This window comes from Drosophila novamexicana, unplaced genomic scaffold (genome assembly GCF_003285875.2).
Source record: "Drosophila novamexicana strain 15010-1031.04,08,12 unplaced genomic scaffold, DnovRS2.1 tig00004554-arrow-pilon, whole genome shotgun sequence".
NCBI classification, from domain to species: Eukaryota; Metazoa; Arthropoda; class Insecta; order Diptera; family Drosophilidae; genus Drosophila; species Drosophila novamexicana.
In genome coordinates this window covers 320732-340577 of record NW_020825051.1, presented here as the reverse complement: position 1 = coordinate 340577, position 19846 = coordinate 320732, and the positions used below count along the sequence as shown (strand labels likewise).

Below are 19846 nucleotides of genomic sequence, written 5' to 3'. Positions count from 1 at the left end.
AAAAAGCGTAACTTTTAATTAGAAATTATAGCAATATGTTAAGGATGACCAGAGAGCGGCCCCTTTTTAATAGGATAAGCAGTTAATGTTTTTTCAATATTTTCGCTATTTACTGCAAATTTAATTATTTTCGATTAACAAACAAAATGAACTTTATAATAATAGTTAATAGGTTAAGCAGCAAATCACATTAATGTACTTTTGTTTTCGCCGTAATACACTTGAGTCTAATACTTTATTAACTTGGCCTAAAACGCGCGCCTCAGATCGTCGCTTATAAAGAACCCAAAATCTGTGGGCGCCGCGCGATGCGGATTCACTGTGCAATATGTTTGGAAGATATGTCGCAACAGGCGGCTGCCCTCCAGCTTTATGTGCGAGCGACGCTGATGACCGCCAGGACCCAAGTCCAGATGGGCGAGCAGCCACTCGTTTTTCAAGCGGCGCAGTTGGGCTTCCAGGGCGGCCAGCTCGCTGCTCGACTCCAGCTGCGGCACATGCAGCGGCTCCAGGGCGGCAAAGTTTTTGCACAGCTCATTACCCTGCAGTTGGACGCGTAATTTGCGTTCCTGACGCAGTGCCTGATGCATCAGATTCATTTCCCGATTGCAGTTGCGGGTCGAGCTGGTGGCACAGGCGCTGTCCACCTGCTGCTGCTGCTGCCAATGCTGCTGGGCCTGCTCCAGAGTGGTCAGCTTGTCGTTTAGTACGTTAAGGGCGTGCTGCATGGCCGCCTCCTTGGAGAGCATGGCCTGCTCCAGCTGCTCCATGCCGTCGGCCATTTGGGTAAGGGTTTGGCAATAGTCTTGGCTGAAACGGTGTACCTGCTTTTCGGCCATCTCTTTGCGTACTTGAAGCTCCGAATAATCCTGTTGCTTCAGCTTGGCCGCATATTTAAGTGATTTGATTTCCTTGTCCCGCTCCGCCACCGCGAGCTCCAAGCTCTTGACATCCTCATAATGGCGCCTGATTTGAGCGGCGCGCTGCTGCAACGTATTGCAGGTGGGATGTCGCACGTATTCCGTGTTAACATCTCTGGGCTCCAGCAATGTGCAAAGCTCCTCCAGCTGCTCCTCGAGCAACTGCATGCAACGCTGACTATACGCATCCAGTTCCCGCTGCTCTGTCTCCTGAGCGGGCGCGAACTTGCTGTAGTTTAGACTTAAGACCCGCCAGAGCTTTTCGTGCGCAATGCCACCATTGGACTCCTTGGTGGCCTCGCGCGCCGACACGCCCAGCATGCTGATGAGAGCGCCCAGCGCCTCGTTGGCCTCCAGGATGCGTTGGTAGCGCGCACATTGCATGCCCGTCCAGGCAGCGGCCGTCTTGTTTCCGCTCAGCTTGCGCTGCAGCTTCTTGAGCTTCTGCTTGGCTGAACAGCTGTGCTCCATAAGCAGCTGCATGCAGTGGAACGAGGCCGTCTGCTCATCGCCCAGCTGTATGATGGTGTGCAGCATGCCCGCATTCGCGTTTACCGAATCCATGCCCGCCTCGTAGACCTCAATCAGTGCCACATAAAGCTGCTGCTCGTCCAGCAGGTCCACCAGCGTCTGTGGCGGCATCAGATTCTGATGCAATCCATTGATGTAGTGGAGCACACGGCGTATGGGCTCACAATTGGTATGCTCATCCAGTTGACCTGTCTTTAACAGACGTACAAACTCGTCCAGCTGCTGCTCCTGCGACTCCAGATCCATGCGATAAATGGCCGCATGTGTGCACAGCTCATAGTCACAGTGATTGAGGCCATGGCGAAACTGCTGAAGCACTAGCTGAAGGCTCTTCAACAAATAAATGCACTGGGCCCGAAAGATGTAGCGCTGCACGGAATAGCCCTCAAAGATGGCATCGCGACCTGGCAGGATAACAAGTATAGATCCACTTAAATATAGTCCATATCGTGACGGAGAACAGAACATGCTTAAGACACATTAAAACTTTTTATTAAAAATATTTTATCCATGGCGGATTTGTACTCATGTATATATGATAATAATAAACTTAGTATTGGTGGATTTGGTCAAGATGTTATTGATTAAGGCAACAATTTTGGCGACGCCTACAAATCCCAGAAGTCTATATTTTCCAAAGAAAAAAAGCTATTATTCAGCGAGTTTAACGATCCGTTGACCAATCTAAAACAGATGCAAGGTCCCCTTTTCTAGCTCCTCTGCGATATATTCCTGAGTTTTTCCATGGTAAATATTCCATTTACGAAGACAAAATTGTATTTGTACATAAATAATTGTTGCTATTTGCCATCCGTGGATTAAACTAGGATCCTGGTGTGCGTTTGACATTATTTTCCAGTAGATAAGTGATTAATTTCTCCTCTTCAAATAATTGTAGAATTATGTTTGGTGTATTATTTATTTATAAATTAATCAAGCACGAGATTGCCTGCACTATGTTGCCTAAATAAACTTCTCTGTTCCCACCCATTCCCCACACTTATTCGCCCAACTATGCCTGACACAAACTGTTCCGGATACCCTGCATAACAAGGTGCATCAGAATTCGAGACAATAATAATAAACTTAGAAAATAGTTCTTAAAGGAGCAAAAAGGAATGGATGACAAGTAAACATTAGATAAAGAACACAAAGATTAGGGTGAGATTTGTAAAGCTTCCGTTTAGATAAATAAATATGGTTTTTTTGCAATTGGAAGCATATGGTCAAAATGAATATATGACATGGAATAGTACTTACCGAATTCACAGGCATTTGGAAATTTCTCATTGATCGCCTGGCAAACAATCTCCAGCTTTTCGTTCATGCGCTCCAGCAGCAACATGACCAGCACCACATCGTGCTCGCCGCCACGCAGCAGAAACTGCTCCGGGACAAAGGCTAGCACATGATCTAAGTGCTGGCGTTCGAGACGCAGCTCCACGCCCTTAAGCTGTTGTTCAAGTGCGCGTCCATAGGCCTTACTCACACTGAAGATGTGCTGGTAGTCCGCCAGACTTTGTTGGGATGTCTCCTCCTGTTGCGATTCATTGGCGCTGCTAAAATCCTCTATAGATAGATTCCCGCCGTCTGTTTTGAGCTGCAGCTGCTCCTGGAGCTGACGCACCAGGTCTCTGAACTTCAATATGGTCACATCACGATCGTAGAGACTTTCCAAGGCGGAATTCTTCTGCTGCTCTAGCGACTTAACCTGGCCGCTTAGCTTGTCAATTTCATCACGCAAGTCCGATTCCAGTTCCTGATTGCTTTCAATAAGCTGCTCCTGGATTTGTTCAAGTGCTTCCAGTTCAGAGACCTCGTCCTCTAAGAGTTTAACACGCTCCTCTAGCTCCAGTTTGAGCGTGGCCAACTGCGTTACCATAGACTCGGCACCCAATGAGGCATCCACCTGCTCCTTAAGATCCATGAGCTGCGTTTCCATTTGATCCACGCGCCGACTCTGCAATTCCTTGATGCTCTTCAGTTCATTAATTTCCGAGAGCTTCGTCTCCAGCTCCTTGTGTGCGCGCTGCGCCAGCTGCTTCTCATGCGCTAGGGTATCCCGCAGTCGAACCACCGTGTCGCGCAATCGCCTGTTATACTGCTCCAGGCGCAGAAACTCGCCGGTTGTCTGCAACGTCGTTGTATTCGTCGCCTGCTTCTCAGTCTTCTCGAGGCACTGGTCATCGTTGTGCCCCTGCTCCTGCTCGGCACGCAGAATTTCGAGATCCAAGCTGAGCTCATCGTTGCGCTCCTGCGCCATCTCCAGCTCCATTTGCAACGTCTCCAGACGCTCTTCGGCCATTTCCTTGTCCAGTGTTAAAAGTTCCACGCTGTCTGCCACATTGTCCAGTTCCCGTTTATATTTGGCGGCGGTCTCCTGGGACTCGCGCTGCTCGTGACGACACCGCTGCAACTCCCGCTGCAGCAGCACCTGCTGCGTCATAATTTGCGCCTTAAACTCCAGCAGCTGTTCGTTGTGTATCTTGATACGCTCCAGCTCCAGCAGCTTCAGCTTGTCCTCGCTCTTCTGCACGCGCAGCAGCTGCAGCTCCTCGCGTAGTTGCCGCAGCTCCGCGCTGTCCAACGGTGGCGCCACGGTGCTGGGCGTGCGCAATGCCGGACCCGGCGTAAACTGTGGACGCAGTATCTCCAAAAAGCCAGCTTCCACAAAAGCAGCCGGTGCCGCCGCACGCTTCAGGCTGCTGGTCGGGCTCATGCTCGTCTTGCTGCGTTTGGGCGCCAAGGCCAGCGGCACCGGCATGGCCAGAGTTAGTTGTGCCGTGGTGCTCTGCGCCTGGGCAGTTGTCGGCTTCGGCTGACTGATGCGCGTCGGTCGCAGCTGTGTGTAGGATGTGGAGCGTCGTTGATTACAGGTCAAAGCTGGTGGCGTCAATATGGACGACCGTGCGTCAGCTCCAGCTTGGTTGCACTTGACAAGCCCAACGGCTTGAGATGGCAATGGGCTTGGGCTTTTGCTTGTACTTGATTGTGTGGCGATATTTGACGTTATCTCCTGCTTTTGTTCCGTTATTTTCTGTGTAAAGGCTGCAGCTTCACACTGCGTTGGTGCCACGTCCTGCGTAGACTCTTGCTGGGAGCTCGCAGATGGGCTGGCCAGCTCCTGGTTTAAAGAGACAAGCTGTTTACACGCTTGGAATACTCATGATGGCTTTCGTTACCTGTGCTTCCGGTTGCGGCTGTGGTGGCGGTTGTGGTTGTAGCTGAGTGGAAGTCACCCAAGTCTTGGAAGTGGTCATTGAAAATGTCGCATGCTCTGGCGGCTTTTTAGCTGATGCTTTAGCCGCCCTTTGGTTATTCTGTGAAAGAGGTAAACAATTTGGTTTAAGTGTGGATATCATGTATATGTCAACTTAAATGCATATATGTGCCACAAAGTGACCCTTAACTCCACCCACATTTTTGCACGCACATGATTCACAGCTGTCATCGTTTGCAGCTTGTGACTCACCTGGTCGTCGGTCGCCTGCCTGCTTCTGTTCCTGCCGACCAGCTTCATTTTGCTTACATCGCGCTGCATGCTGTCCTTTGTGCGATTGTTGTCCTGTTTTTTCAGCTGCTCCACCTGGTTCGATCCTAGCAGCAACTGCAATTGCTGTGCACGCACAAAGAGTCCAAAGTTGGGCGCACATTTAAAGTAGGTGCTGCCGTGCACGGTGCCATTGTTCTTGCCACGCGGCTCGTTCAGCACAATGCCAAACCACTGACCCGCCGCGAAACTGGTGCGTCCCACATAGGCCACTTGGCCACAAAGTTGGTGCTTGCCCGTTACTTGTACACGCTGGCCAAGTTTCGGTTGAGCTGTTGACATATTCACGGAGAGCTTACGTCATTTTGGCTTAACGCATATGGCCCGGCGCTGTGTATCGAGCGATGGCGTGCCTAATCCCAGCTAACAAACCCCACCAGAGTGCAACGGAAAACTGATGCGTTCGTCATATCGTGCCCCACCCTCGGCCGAACGGGGCAGCGCGGGGCCGAAACAAAGGGCCCACGGCTAGAGCGCAGAATCGTGAACTCTAGGGTGGTTGGTTAAACAACAATTGTGCATACAGCACGTGGCTGGATTTGCTAACCAAGTATGTAATTGACTTTGGATTTGAAAAGGTTATAAATGTCGCAGGTGCTGAAGCAACAGCTACAGACTTACGATCTATAAGGTTTTTCCTCAAGATTGGCTTTTCGAAATAGAATTGAATTTAGAAGTTAATCAGTAAACCTTTTCGTGCCTTGCTCCTACAGTTCTTTTAGTCAAAGAGGCGGCAAATTAGCTTTTAACCGAACCGGTTCAAACCGGACATTTCAAAAAAACTTTGACGCTCAAACCACCAAAACCATTTAATAACGAGAAAGTGCGGATATCCTCGGCACAACGAGGATTTAATACTCTTGTAGACATTAGTCATATATAAATATACATGGAATAAAATATTTTGCCAAGAACCTACTTTTCGACCGATTGTTCCTATATAGCAGCTATATGAGACATTGGTCCCCTTTGGCCAGTACCGAAATATTCACCGACAGCAACAGCAACTATGCATAGTTTCAAGGCAACTGAAGGACTAGTTCACATAGAATCAAACAGACGGTCAGATGGACAAGGCTATCAACTCAGCTATTTAGACTGTCATAAAATATTTATTCCTTATGAAGTAGGAGACGTATCTTAAGCGTTACAAATTTCATGGCAACATTATAATACCCTCTACAAGAGTACAAAATAAAGGTTTGATTCAAAATATAGCTTTTGTGAGACTCGTCCCCAAGACATGATGAATTTTGTACCCATTGGGAGATCCCAATTTTGGGTAGAAATTGAATTTACCCCGCAACTTCTATATGAAAATATCTACGGCTTGAAATATTTTCAGTTGAACGGGGAATAAGCTAATTTTAAAATAAATTAATCGACCTTCGACAAATATGCCTAACAATTATATTTACCAGGAAAAAACTGAAGTATGGGAGTAGCGATATACATACCAATAATCAAGGGCACATCCTTTTACACATAAAAGGGCGCGCTAACGAACCGGAAGATGATTTAAACCGTAATTTAATATTATTTGCGAATTTATTGTGACTGCAATTTATTAAGTTGAAAAACGTTATATTGTTTTAAAATGATAAAAACCGACTATCGCAAAGTATTCAATATGGTCCCTCAACGATGTAAAAATGGGATCAGCCACGTTTTGGCCGAGTTAAAAATGTTGAGTAGGTAGTTGGAAACATGCTATTTATTGCGCTTAAGCGGTGGTTTTGGATTCACAGAAGTTTTTTTGTTCAAAAACTTTTCGTATGTATGTTGTTCTTCCGACAGCATAGCCAGAATGAGCTCTGCATGATCCTCAGGAATGTGATTCTTTAAAGGCACACAGAATATAACAAGAGGTACATTACGACGAGAAGACCAACTTACCTCAGAGTCTGGGAGGCGCTCAAACTGTTCTGTCACCATATTCAACATAGTGTCAGTTATCGCGGCAATAGATTCGTTTCCCTTTTGAGTTGATTCAATTGCTGAATTTGAATCCTTTGGATCACCCAATTTATGTGTACTCACTTTGCTAACATGCGATTCTGATGGATATATATCCTTTAACTCGTTGGCCAGAATGTTGATGTGGTCCATATTGAGCTGGTTAATGGGACGCATATCACTGCCCACCTCACGTTGGCAAAATGGACAATTGCCGATGATCTTCATCTGCTTCGCCATGATTATTGTAAAATTATCACACAAATTTTTTGAAGAAATGTATACAGTTCCGTTCGGTTTTTGCTCTGAACGTGTCAAGTGTCGAGAATAATATGATTGAATATGATATTTGAGGGGAAAGCCTGCTGAGAATATGTTTTGTTGGCTACTAAGTTTTTTCTTATTTATATGCCACATTTGTCTGTGCTCAATTTTTAGAAATCTTTAAGAATTGGCATCAGTGATAATAAATGTTAAAGCATTACGTCACTTACAAAGAATTTAATTAACAAAAATTTTTTTTTGTAATAATAATCTAATGATTTAAACCTATTGTGAATTTATTGTTATTATGCACTGATTTACATTTAGGGCCCAAAATTTAAACAATTGACTATCGGCAAAGCTTTTATTGTGCCTAGATTAATACGTGTCGCCAAACTAAAGCAATTAAGTAGATCTTTCAGAAGACATTGCGGCAAATTGGACAGGTGGATTTGCTGCTCGTCGTGAACCATTTGTACTGTGTAAATTGAAGGAATAATCTATTAGTAAAGGCTCCAATAAATTTAACGCTTGCTGAGCTCACCAAACACGGCCCGTGGAATTTCTTTTTGCATGTCTTGCACGTCAATTTGGGTAACTGGCACGTGTCCTGGTGTATAACCGTATAACAAACATAACATTCCTCCACGCCCTCGAATTTCTTATCCAGATTGTTTTTCCACAGCGTTAGACCGTCATTAATGGTGCCATTCTAATGAGTAAACATTATGAGTACGAGTAAATAATACAAATGAAGCTCTCACCTGATGAGTCAAAAAGATGGTCAGCTGCATGCCAACGTTACGTGAGGTGGCGCGTCCGCCAATTTGCTTGCCGCATTCAACTTTTACAGCGCCAAGCGGATAATTAGGCGCCAGGGTAATGACGAGCTCCATGCGTGCTTCATCAATGGCATAGACAGCCAAAACCTCTCGAGTGGATGTGTGGACTGTCACCTAAAAATGAAAAGTAAAAGAAAATTTGAATGATCATGATCTTAGTGCTCCATGAAAATAACAATATATATGTTCATGTCAAGTTACATCAAAATAGCAAAAAAACGAAGAGGCAAGGTTAAACAGAGACAGATAAACAGACCCTGCTCAACTCAGTGCGATCAAAAATACATATGTATTAACGCTGTGGACATACCTTCTTAAATGCAACGTTTTATTTTCAAGCTAAGTAGCCCTTGTTACTTTGTACTTTAGGCGGGTATTTTGTTTACGTTTCCGTTTTATGTATAGATCGTAATCGAAAGTTAACAAAGTTTTCGCACAAAATGGTACCACTTGAAATATTTCGGGCCTTTGTTATAATAGTGCTACTCATCTGCATCATAGTAGTGTTTGTGATGCGCATGTGCATCGAGGAGACCGTTTAAAGAGACTTAACAAAGATCAGAAAGGAACGTCTACCCACCTGCATATTCTCATGTTTTTCCTTGCGATTGACGATTGCCTTCAGCTCCTCGCTGCATATCAGTGCGCTAACGTAATTGGTCGTCAGATTGTCCACAAAGTTTTTCTGCCTGGACGGACTGGTGTTCCACCATTTGCGCACCACGGCTGGCAACTTGCGCAACACCTCCGTATACAGATGGCATGCATACCGCTCCAGTGGGAGTTGAGGATCTGTTCGAGTACAAGGAGAGCAGTTAAAGAAATGCTATGTGATATTAGCAGGCCATTACAAACAAAATCAACACTAAACACACAAACACACCTCATATATTCTTAGTACATTTTGTTTGTGATCATTTTGTTGTGTTGTTCGTTTCGTAAAATAACTTTCAATTTTTATTTCAATAATGGATAAAAAACCATTGAACTTCTATCAGATCGCCAGCGAGGCGCCAGCTCGCGAATTAAAGCTAGAGGGCGAAAAATCCGTGGCCGAGGCAATCAACTTCACAAAAATGCCAAGTGATATGCCGCCATCTCGTGGGCCCAAGGAAACGGGCATCACAGTGGCAGATGAGCTGAACGCCCGCCTAGCCATGGTCCAGTTGCGACCGGATCGCGCCAAGCGCATTAAACGATTGGTCAAATCGGAAATACCGGAGCCACAACATATGTATAAATTCTTTTGCGTTTGCCCGCGCTATCATCCCTGCTATGTGCCCTGCCAGCACACCGGCCAAATCATCATCGACCGTGATATGCTAAAGCGGGAGGAGCACACATGCTTTTTAGCTACACCCAAAAAGAATTTCCTGTCGCCGCAGCGACTCAGGCAGCCGCGCTACATCACCAAGAAAATCTATGTGCCCATCTGTACAGCTCGCATGGAACGTTTGGCGAATCCGCATCCGCTGCGCGTCAAGGACACGTTTAAAAGTTTCAAGCACATTCTCTCGCAACGGCATATTGCAGCCCTGCAACAACAATTAAAACCGAAGCCACCAGTCGAAGCGATGACCATGGAAAAGGCAATGGAGTATTTGGAGGAGGAAATGCGACAGCGTCGCGCTCAAAGGCAGAAGCATAAAAAACGCTGCAGCGGGCTCAAAAAGCTCATTATTGAGCGTCAACGCAAGCAGATGATGAAAATTGTTTGCGTCCTCTTTGAGGAGATGAAGGATTTCCTCCTGAACGACCAGTTCATAATTGACGAGCAGTCGCCTCTATCTGCTGTTATATTGGAGCGGATCAAGGAGTTCACTGGTAAGTGAAAAAGGCTACCACAGATATATCTTAATAATAATAATAATAAAAGGGCTTTGGATAAAGATTTCCGGTATTTATGACAATAGCTTCATGACAGAAAGATTAGTTTGCTTAGAAACAGACAGACAGACAAGACCATATCAACTCATCTGTTGGTACTGAGTGTAAATACAAATATACCTAGTTTTTAGATCAGACGCCCATGCTCAACTGCAAAACGAGTAAACATTAACCGTATTTCTAACTTCACAGAACAAGAATTCTATACCACAAGCAACTTGCGCGACTATCAACGCATATTGGCAAATAATCTGACCGTTTGGATAAACAAGTTCATATCGAACTTGAATATATACATGGCACCACAACAAGTACCCCTGGCACGTTCGATGCACGCGGATAATGATGAAACGTTCGTGCCTGTTACCGATTACATTTCATTGTCGGAAGAAGTGGGCGAAGAAATGGTGGATGATTATGATTTTGGCATGTCAGAATTTGAAACCTATGGCGAGGATTATTTGCGAGAAGCCCTGGCTGAAAATCTGCCCTCGGAGGAGACGCTTATCAATTAAATAATGCATATAAGTTAATCACTTACCCTTCAGTTGAGACCAGCTAAGCTCCTTGTAAACACCATTGCTATGCACCTTGGCGCTATGATTCTTCAATATATCCACCGGCATGGCGCGAAAGAGAAAGTGTAGAAAATTCTATGAAGTGTACACGAAAATTTTAAGTTTGTTAGACCCAAATCAAAAGTAAAACCGTAGTGGTTTATAAAAACTTACCTCCTCGTAATGATTCTCGTTCAGCCAGCTTGTGTAGACAGAGCGCAATGCAACTGGCGACTTGGCGCAGGTATTTATAACACAGTCCCATAATAGCAAATAGCTATAGGCATCGTGTCTATCAATTGGCTCCAGATCCTCTAGTTCGGTGACCTTAAAACTGAACTCCTCCAAATACTTACGTATGAGCGAGTCATAGCGATTCAAATAATCCTCTAAACGATTAAGAAAGTGCCACTTGGCGATCGTCGAAGAGGCAGCTTCAATATCATCGCTTTCTTTTTCATTCAGCGCAATGTCGTCGGCCACAAACTGGGGCGTTAACTGGCGCAGAGCATGAACTGCATTTAGGCGCACGCAATGCTGCGAGCTGTGAAGTTGTTTCAGCAGAAAATTGCATAGATGATCCAGGGATAGCTTTGAGTTTGGCACTTTACAGAACTACGGAAAAGATATCAAATTTAAATGTGTTCTAGTCTAGTTACTTAGGCATAGCTACCCCGTAAATAAAGCTATAGTCCAGCACTTCCAGCGCGGGCATTAGATTCTCTATCAACGCCTCGTAGCACACGCGAAATTCTGGTTGCACACCTGCCTCATGAGTCAGTTTATAATATGATTTAAAGAGCACCACATTGACCATCCTGGCAAAGAGGCTCTCCCACTCATCGATCACATTCTTAAGTAGTTCCGTTGAGCTCTTTTGCTTCTCCGAGCGTATGAAACAATTGAGCGATGCGAACAGTTGAAACACAGCCACAACGAAAAAAGAAGTCTGTGAATATATAAAAGTGTTAATTTATCTGTAAAGGCCTAAGTACACATAGATTATATACAACACGAACCTTTGGATCGCTGTAATATGCTATAGACTTGGAAACAGTAAGCATCCAAGAGCCAAGGCCAATGCTTATCGTATCCCAGTTCTTAATGTTCAGTTCATGGGGAAAGCGTTGCAAGATTTCATTTAGCAGCTTAATGATTTCCACGGTATTTAGCACTTCTTCATATGGTTGATTTATTAACTCTCTAAAAAGAGATTGGTATTAATATCAATTATTATATTAGAATAAGAACCAACCTACACATTATAATGCAGCAGCTCTTTTTTCGCATTTTGCTGTTCACCAACGCGGGTTAAGAACTGCAATGCCGAGGTAATAAAGTTTCGATCCGTTTTCTTATTTTGATCAGACTGAAAGTTATTGAGTAGTAAACAACGATAGACTGCTGCCTTCGTCCACCAATCAGTAGGTTCCATGCGCATGATGGCGCTATTCCAGCAAAGTGATCGCTGCGAGAGTTTCGGAAGCAAGTGCTAAAAGGGACAACGCTTTAATAAATGTTAGATTAAATAATAATAAATTGCTCACCTGCAGTGTCATCACATATGCATTGACCGCGCCTTGCGATAAAAGCATCTCGCCGAGAGCTTCATGGAGCAGAATTGCAGCGTTTTCTTCAAAGGGCGCATATTGGTCTGTGTAAATCAGATAACTCAACAGGCGACAGCTTATGACGCTATTTTGTTTTAAAGCTGCCTGTTCCAGCCGCTGCCTAATGATGCCCACCAATTCACTGCTGTTGCCCATGAAGCTGCGCACCTGTTCGGATAGACTTAGCGCCAGCTCTTCACAAGCTCCATCCACTCTAAAGCTGACCTCCAGCCAGGCATCTGCAGCACCAGCCACCTGCATGCACTGCAGTACTTCCAAAATTAAACACTCGCTCCATTGCTTGAGCAGATTGGCATTGGGATCACAGTAGTCTTCGGTTAGCTCATCTTCGCATTCGTTGGACTGTTGCGGTAGCTGCGGATTATCAACACGGCAAACCAGCTTGCAGATTGTGGCAAAATTCAAAGCCGCGCGTCGTAGCAGCGGCAGAATTTTAGGTTCGTCGAAGGCTGCACTTTCGAAGGCTACACCAGCGCTTTTCGAAGAGTACAGCGTATCCAGGTACACACAATGCTGCTCGAATTGCAACACACTGTCGGCTGTTTTCACTTTAGAGCTGAGCAGCGCCACCATGGTCTCGTCAATGCGCGATAAACGCTCGACCTCATCTTCAATGTTCTCCGTAGAGCAAATGACAAATTTGGCCATAGCTTCAGCCATGCCATCCAGGCTGCTGCCGTTCAGCTCAGTATTCAGTGCAAGTTCCTCCACAATGAGTGCACAACTTTTCAGAAGCTCATCGTTGATTTCAATGTCTTTGCTGGAGAGCGCATCCTGCCAGCAGGTAGTTATCTCCCACAGCGTATCCTCCGACAAATAGTCGCTAGCTGGTTGCTCTAAGCTAAACTTGTACAACCTTAAAAAGACCTGCCGACGCACTGCCAGCGAAGAGTTCTCCTTGCTGCATATAACGGGCATAATCTGTGCTATAAAACTGCCACACACCTCAACCATATCGTTGGCTGTTGTTTCCTCTAGCGGCACACACATGGCTAGCAGTATTTTATCGACGGTCGCCGCATTAATTAGGATATCACCCGTGTCCGTTTGAAAGAAGCATTTATGCAACAAGTTCAATTTATCGCGATTGTTATCCACAACAACTTCCTCGGCAATGCGTGTGATAATAGTACAGGTCTCTGGGCTGGCGAGCATTTGGCGCACGGCAGGCTCTGTGCACAGCGGATACGAGAGCAAACGATGCAGCAAAAGATTTTGTACGCGTTGTTGTTTTATCTACAAATTAATAATAGTAATAGTATATTAGTTTTCAGCTAATATTAGCTCTCCCTTTAAGCACTTCTTGAATTAATAAGAATCCTATTGAAGCGATATTTCAGAGAAATTAGGGAGAGAAACAGAAATTCGCGAGTAAAGATGTTCCGAAGAGAGTGATTGAGTAAAAGTAACTCTCATTATTTATAGCCCTCTCTTCCTAAAATGTCCCCTCTTTGCAATTCTCACGAGTTATTGATAGCAGTTACTTATCTAATGATGAAGATTAATTTTGCTACATAATCGAACTTTTCTTACCTTCAATAGCGTGTCAGCAATGTACTCAAAGCGAGGCTCCGGCTCAAGCAGGGAAAGAATCTCAAAGAGTATTTCTACCACCGATTCGCTGGCATCGTCATTTAATTTTCCCAAGAGTGCCACAAATTTATCCAGCGTTGCACGCAGTTCACCTTGTTCTGTCAGACTTTTGTAGAATTCGGCATCTGTGAACATTTTAGTCAGCGTGCGGACCTGGCTTATGAACCGAGCGGAGTTGCTGCTGCTGCTCGCTTTGTCCAGGCAAATGCGCACCAATTTTACCACAAGCTGTTTGAGCTCTTTTTGTATGAATGCGGCTGCGTCGTGCACTTTTCTGGTGGGCGTTGATTGTTGCGAAGCCGTGTCAAGATTGTTTTCCTTGTCTGCCTCCACGAACTTGACGCACTGCGATTCCAAGCTGGGATTTGCCACATGCAGATCCTGCACCAGCAGCAGCACATGAGACAGCAGCTGCTCATTGACATCTTCCACCCCAAGATCTTGTGTGACCAGCTCAAAAATGCGCGTCCAGAACTTGTTCAGTAATTTAACATACAAAGAGCAGGAACTTTTATCGACAACATTATTGCATTCACGATCCCAGAAAGCAACCAACGCTGAGGCTTGTTGGAAAAAATACTTGACATGGGTACTCTCACTTCGCAGCAGGTTCCCAATGGGCTCCAATAGCTGCTGTTCCAGGAGCAGCAAGCCAAACTCCTCTATTGCATCAGTACGCTGCGGATTGTTGTTGACCTGTTGCAGTATAAAGCGCAAACATTCAAAGTACGCATTGTGCATGATCGAAGTGTCCGCTTTGGATAGTGGTGGCTCATGTGGACCCACGATGGCAGCTTTTAAATCATCGAAGAAACGCTGATAGAACTCGTAAATATCCAAGTCTTGCAAGCTAGCCTGAGTAATTTTGGACAGGAACGGGAGCAGATTCGGACAAATGGCGTGAGCATTGCGATTGAAGGCATTGCGCAGCAGTGATGAGAGTTTCGGCAGCAGCGCCTTGCGAATATTGAGTGGAGAATACCTGAAATGGCAAAATATTTCTATAAATAAAAGAATGCAATGCAAAATAAATAAATAACAGAGCTGTATGCTCTTCTCTCATCATACCAATCCTCATAGTTGTTTTGCAGGAGCAGCACGCAACCCCAAACGTGGGGAGCCACCAGAGGATCAGCGTCGTCGATAAATTGAAAACTCGTGGTTATAAGTTGCGATTTTTGGGGTATAAGCACTTCCTGCAGATAGGGGCATTGCAGCACATGATAGATACAATCAAACCAAGCGGCTCTACAATGCGCAAAAACTAATGTTATATAATTGTTTACTATTTTTTTATGTTAATTACTTTATGGCTGGCAGCTTGTGCTTAGCAAAGGTCCAGAACTTATGGTGCGCTAACAGCGTCGTCAATCCCTGCTTTAGCTGCCCTTGCTCCTCCGCCTGCGACGTTTGCTCGATGAAAAAGGACAAGACCTTAAAGCTGCCGATGACGACACGCTGATACTTTTGCTCTGCTTCCTCCGGTTTTAGACTTTTGCCTATTGAAAGCGTCGCAGGCGTGTGAAAGGTCAAATTCCGCGTGCAATACTCAATTATTTCACTCTGACAATGCAAGCAGACCTCGCCAGTGCGTGCAAAGGTCTCACGAAAAGAATTGCTGGCAATGCTTGCTGCCGGCGCATAGCTGTCATATCGACTGGCCAGCCAAACGGGCACCAGTTGCTTCAGATACGGAGCCATGGCGCGCTTGCATTTGGAGACAAGCAACTGCAGCACCAGCTGCGTTTGTTCACGCACCGAGTGCTCAACGTCGTTGGCCAGATTGTGATAAAATTTTGGCCACAGTGGCAAAATATTTTTGAGTGCATCCAAATCGGATTCTGTTATGTGTTCGTGCAACTCCTGCAGCGCCTTTTTTTTTGTCATTGGATCCTTTTTGGATAGCTTGCGCAGTATTATTTGTGTCTGTGGGCTGATGCTGGCATCGAATGTCTCTGGCATTTGTTCGGCGCTGGCAAAGCCAGGAGCAAAGGGCACCAAGTTGCCATCGGCTTGAGCCGAGAAGCCAACAAAGATAGGCGTTGTAGTGCCCAGCAGTTCCGCGGAGCGGCTGCTGCTCGATGGCTAGCAAGAGAACAACAAAATAAATTAGTCATCAAGTGCTTTGGCATGGGTTTAATGCTTACCTTTGCATTGTTTTTGGTGCGAGGTGCTTGTTTCGTTTTTCCACCCATTCTAACACGTTGAAGTAAGTTAGCAATGTGACCGCATGTGTGCAAGTGCAAAAAACTTCACAACGCACACGGTAGTAAAACTAAAACAGCTGTTTAGTATTTTTACAGTAGCATAATTTTGTTAATTACGCTCAATCAAGCTTGAACAATTAAATGCACTTATCACAATATAATTTTGATTAAAAATCAACTGCACCACTAACCATACAATGTATAGACATACCAAATGGCACTTTTTATCGAAACATGAAAAATCGAAACGAGGCGACCCCAATGGTACCTGCGACCATTTTAGTGTGCCCAGACAGAGTAAGACTGCTGAGAGTGGCAGCCGAACGCCGGCCTCAAAAGCCGAACGTTCAGTATGAAGCCGCATCTCGCTTAGCGCACAACGTCGCGGCTGATGATACGTTTTCTTAATATATGTATGTATGCCATTTTTAAATCCTTACAGCCCAAAAACATATGTGTGTATGCATGTGCCTCGCTCATTGCTTTGCGCACTTGCGTCCATCTCTTTCTCCCTCCCCGAGATCTACAAGCATTCCTATGTTTGTGTTGTGTGGATGTGCGCACAAGTAGATCGCGGCGTTTGTCGCGAGCCAGAGGTTATTTCTTCAATTGTGTGCCTTTTGTGCCTGAGGTAGCAATAGGCACTCACATTTAAATGCTCTATCATGTACATATTTCTTCGTCCAGTCAGGCATGATGAGAAGAATTTGATCTAATTTTATTTAATACACAATTAATTGACCTAAATGAAATATTTAAATTTATTTTCTATTTACTGTAGGAACCTATTTTGCTTCAAATACAATAATATCTAAGTCGTATTTCTGCAAGGGTAATTCATCGTCGGCTTGTCGAAGAATGTAAGAAAAGACCAAAAATTGACGCACACTCTTTCAAGTAAGCAGTTGTGTGAAATTATTAAAGGGTTTGGCCTGTTCATGTGCAAAATTGCTATTTTCCATGCTTGTTGTAGGGGTAAGGGTACCTGATCGCTGGCATGTGTGCATGATAACTTTTTGGGTCGGCCAACCACGAACACTAACACACTTTTCTATATGGATGGAAGTATTAATGCGTTTGTGTGCGTGTTGGTTGCCTGCCTGCCTGCCCGATGCAAATTTGACAAAATTTGAAGTTTTTGGCATTTGTGAATTTCGAGCTCTACACACACATATATACACACTCACAAATGTGTGCAAATGAGCTGATCAATGGTTTGTCGCGAGACAGAAATATTTTTATCAATGGGTGCGTAAATTTGGGCGACTGGCACGGTCTTTGTTTTTTTGGCATGTCGATATAACAAATGACTGGTTCATTGTTGATGGCGAAATTTGTATACACTTTACACGAAGATATACTTTTTAATAAATATCAAAGACTTGCAGTTTTTTAATTTTTATGGTTGCTGTCTTATCAAAAACTTGCACCGTTTTTGTATTTTTATGGTTGCTGTCTCGTCCGATTTGTACTCAGGTTGTTACATTCGTACTAGACAAGAAGCTGAGTACTGTGTCACAAGCCTGTACTCAGGTTGTTACATTCGTACTCTTCGAGAAGCTGAGTACTCTGTCACAGGCCTGTACTCAGGTTGTTACATTCGTACTCTTCGAGAAGCTGAGTACTCTGTCACAGGCCTGTACTCAGGTTGTTACATTCGTACTGGCTACAAAGCTAAGAACTTTGAAACTGATGTGTACTTGGCTGTTATTTTGAACTTGCAACTATACGGCCTCACTTACAAAAACCGTTTTAATTTGTGTGTACGTTGTTACCTTATCTTAAAATGGATAAAAAAACGAGTGAAATTTGGTCCCTATTCAAGGCTGTCGACGACAAATTTGCAAAATGCAATATTTGCAAGGAAAAGTACTCGTATAAGACGTCAACGAGTAATTTGCACAAACACAAGTGTTGTGTTGTCCAACAAGTGTTGTGCCAAAAAAGGTACATACGTACTTGCGCACATGTTTATTTTGTTAACTTATTATAAAAACATTTTCAAAAATATATTTATTAGAAGGTAGCTGCAACAGAATATCCTGCGTTTGAAATGATTCAAATCAATTCAAATGAAGAAAATGAAGATCCGGAAAACAAGGAGGAAGAAGATTGTGCAGAGCAAGAGCAAATGTGTCGTCAACCAACAATTAAAGCTCTATTTGGTGCTCAAGAGCTTACGCCAAAACAAAGGCAATACATAGATTCCATTTTATGCCAAATGTTTTATAAAGACTTGCAGTCATTCAACATGTTGGACGACCAAGGATTTCGCAATCTTATTGGTGTGCTTAACCCAAAATATGAGCTGCCAAGTCGCCATAAAATGTCGCGCACCATGATTCCGGCTCTTTATGAAGAGTGTAAGCTGAGAGTCCAAAAATTACTTTCCAATGAGGAGTACTTTTGCCTGACTACAGACTGCTGGACGTCCCGAAGCAATTAAAGTTTTATTGGAATCACTGTCCACTTTGTAAATAAGAGTTTTGAGCTAAAATCAGTGTTGTTTGAATGTCCGTTAACTGAAGCACATACTGCAATCAATCTGGCTGAAGCTTTGGAAAATATTACCAAGACCTGGAATATTTTTGATAAAATTGTATTTGCTGTATCAGACAATGCTTCAAATATAAAAAGTGCCATAATTGACCATATAAAATGGAAACATTTTGGTTGTTTGGCGCACTCGATCAACTTGGTGGTAAAGGACGCACTAAAAATGAGACTGTGCAAGATATTATTGAAAACGTCAAACGCATTGTAAGCCATTTTAAAAAAAAGCTCTACAGCAAACAACGACGGAATCGTGCCTTTGCGCTTAATACAAAGCATTGAAACCAGGTGGAATTCCACATTTTATATGCTGGAACGTTTTTTAAAGGTACATTATGTTGATTGTTTTGTATTTAGTTTTATATATTAATATCTTATCCTTATTATATTAATATCTTACATTTTCTTCCTAAAGACTGAGAATGCTGTGAAAAGCACTATGGCACTATGCGATAAGGCCTTGCCTGCTATTAAAAGCAGTGGCTATAATCAAACAAGTTGTTTTTATTTTGCGGCCTTTTGAAGAAGCAACTAAAAAGATAAGTGGCCAAAAATATTGCTCTGGATCTCTGGCAATTCCAATCACTGCTGAGATTTTCAAAGTATTGGATAGATTTAAAAAGCTTGATTTCCCTGATAGCATTGTAAAGGTATGTTTGTATGGTACTCTTTTATAAATATGTACATATATGCTCAGATTTTTAAATTGTATATTGTAGGTTATCAACTCCCTTATTGATGGAATGAATAGGCGACTGGGTAGCTTGGAGCAAAGCAACACGTTATCGACTGCAACATTGTTAGATCCAAGATACAAATCTATTTATTTCAAGGATCCGAGCACGGCGGAGAGAGTTAAATCTACTCTTGCAAAACTTTTAATTTCTTCCTTTAAGGAGAAAAATGCACCACCTGCGATCGAACAGAGCCAGATTGAAGCCAACTCTGAAGAGGTTTCATATAGTCTCTTTAGCGCAATTCCACAGGCACCCAGGCCAAAAAAGTCACCTCTTTCAAGAGCGATTATTGAAATTGATCGCTATTTAGAAGAGGATTTTTTGAGCCACGAGAAGGACCCCATGGATTGGTGGAAACAAAATGGTTACCAATTCCCCAACCTTATGTCTGTCGCGCGGCAAAAGCTTTGCTGCTTAGGTTCTTCAGTGCCATGTGAGCGCCTCTTTTCTCAAGCTGGCCTTTTATTGTCAGATCGCAGAACTCGATTAAGTAACGATAGGGTCCAGATGCTGCTGTTTTTAAATGCCAACGAAAACCTTTTCTAGCTTTCTATATAATAATATTTAAATTTAATATAATAAAAAAATAAATTGTTATAGAGCATTACAATATTACAT

At 43.8% G+C, this 19846-nt stretch overlaps 4 protein-coding genes across 5 annotated transcripts; 1 reads left to right on the top strand and 3 right to left on the bottom strand.

The window, feature by feature from the left end:
- Positions 1–18: 18 nt before the first annotated feature.
- LOC115769332 (dynactin subunit 1) lies at positions 19–5359 on the bottom strand. The gene is made up of 4 exons (XM_030714093.1): positions 4924–5359; positions 4634–4771; positions 2712–4575; positions 19–1855 (listed from the first exon to the last, which is right to left on the bottom strand). Exons 1-4 carry the CDS (start codon positions 5281–5283, stop codon positions 249–251), a joined length of 3969 nt encoding a protein of 1322 aa, XP_030569953.1. The 5' UTR covers positions 5284–5359; the 3' UTR covers positions 19–248.
- A 1338-nt stretch (positions 5360–6697) lies between these two features.
- On the bottom strand, positions 6698–7286 carry LOC115769959. Of its 2 annotated transcripts, XM_030715005.1 has the most exons (3): positions 7042–7286; positions 6898–6978; positions 6698–6840 (listed from the first exon to the last, which is right to left on the bottom strand). In XM_030715005.1, exons 1-3 carry the CDS (start codon positions 7195–7197, stop codon positions 6712–6714), a joined length of 366 nt encoding a protein of 121 aa, XP_030570865.1. In that variant the 5' UTR covers positions 7198–7286; the 3' UTR covers positions 6698–6711. The 2 variants fall into 2 exon arrangements, with proteins under 2 accessions (XP_030570865.1, XP_030570864.1); XM_030715004.1 differs by having other exon boundaries at positions 6898–7286.
- A 285-nt stretch (positions 7287–7571) lies between these two features.
- On the bottom strand, positions 7572–16000 carry LOC115769957 (E3 ubiquitin-protein ligase listerin). The gene is made up of 14 exons (XM_030715002.1): positions 15879–16000; positions 15038–15816; positions 14800–14979; positions 13672–14713; positions 12055–13374; positions 11767–11999; positions 11527–11710; positions 11181–11456; positions 10682–11122; positions 10492–10603; positions 8644–8855; positions 7986–8177; positions 7766–7933; positions 7572–7699 (listed from the first exon to the last, which is right to left on the bottom strand). The coding sequence occupies exons 1-14, from the start codon at positions 15924–15926 to the stop codon at positions 7640–7642; spliced, it is 5247 nt and encodes a 1748-aa protein (XP_030570862.1). The 5' UTR covers positions 15927–16000; the 3' UTR covers positions 7572–7639.
- LOC115769958 lies at positions 8976–10498 on the top strand. The gene is made up of 2 exons (XM_030715003.1): positions 8976–9887; positions 10143–10498. The coding sequence occupies exons 1-2, from the start codon at positions 9032–9034 to the stop codon at positions 10463–10465; spliced, it is 1179 nt and encodes a 392-aa protein (XP_030570863.1). The 5' UTR covers positions 8976–9031; the 3' UTR covers positions 10466–10498.
- Positions 16001–19846: the final 3846 nt, after the last annotated feature.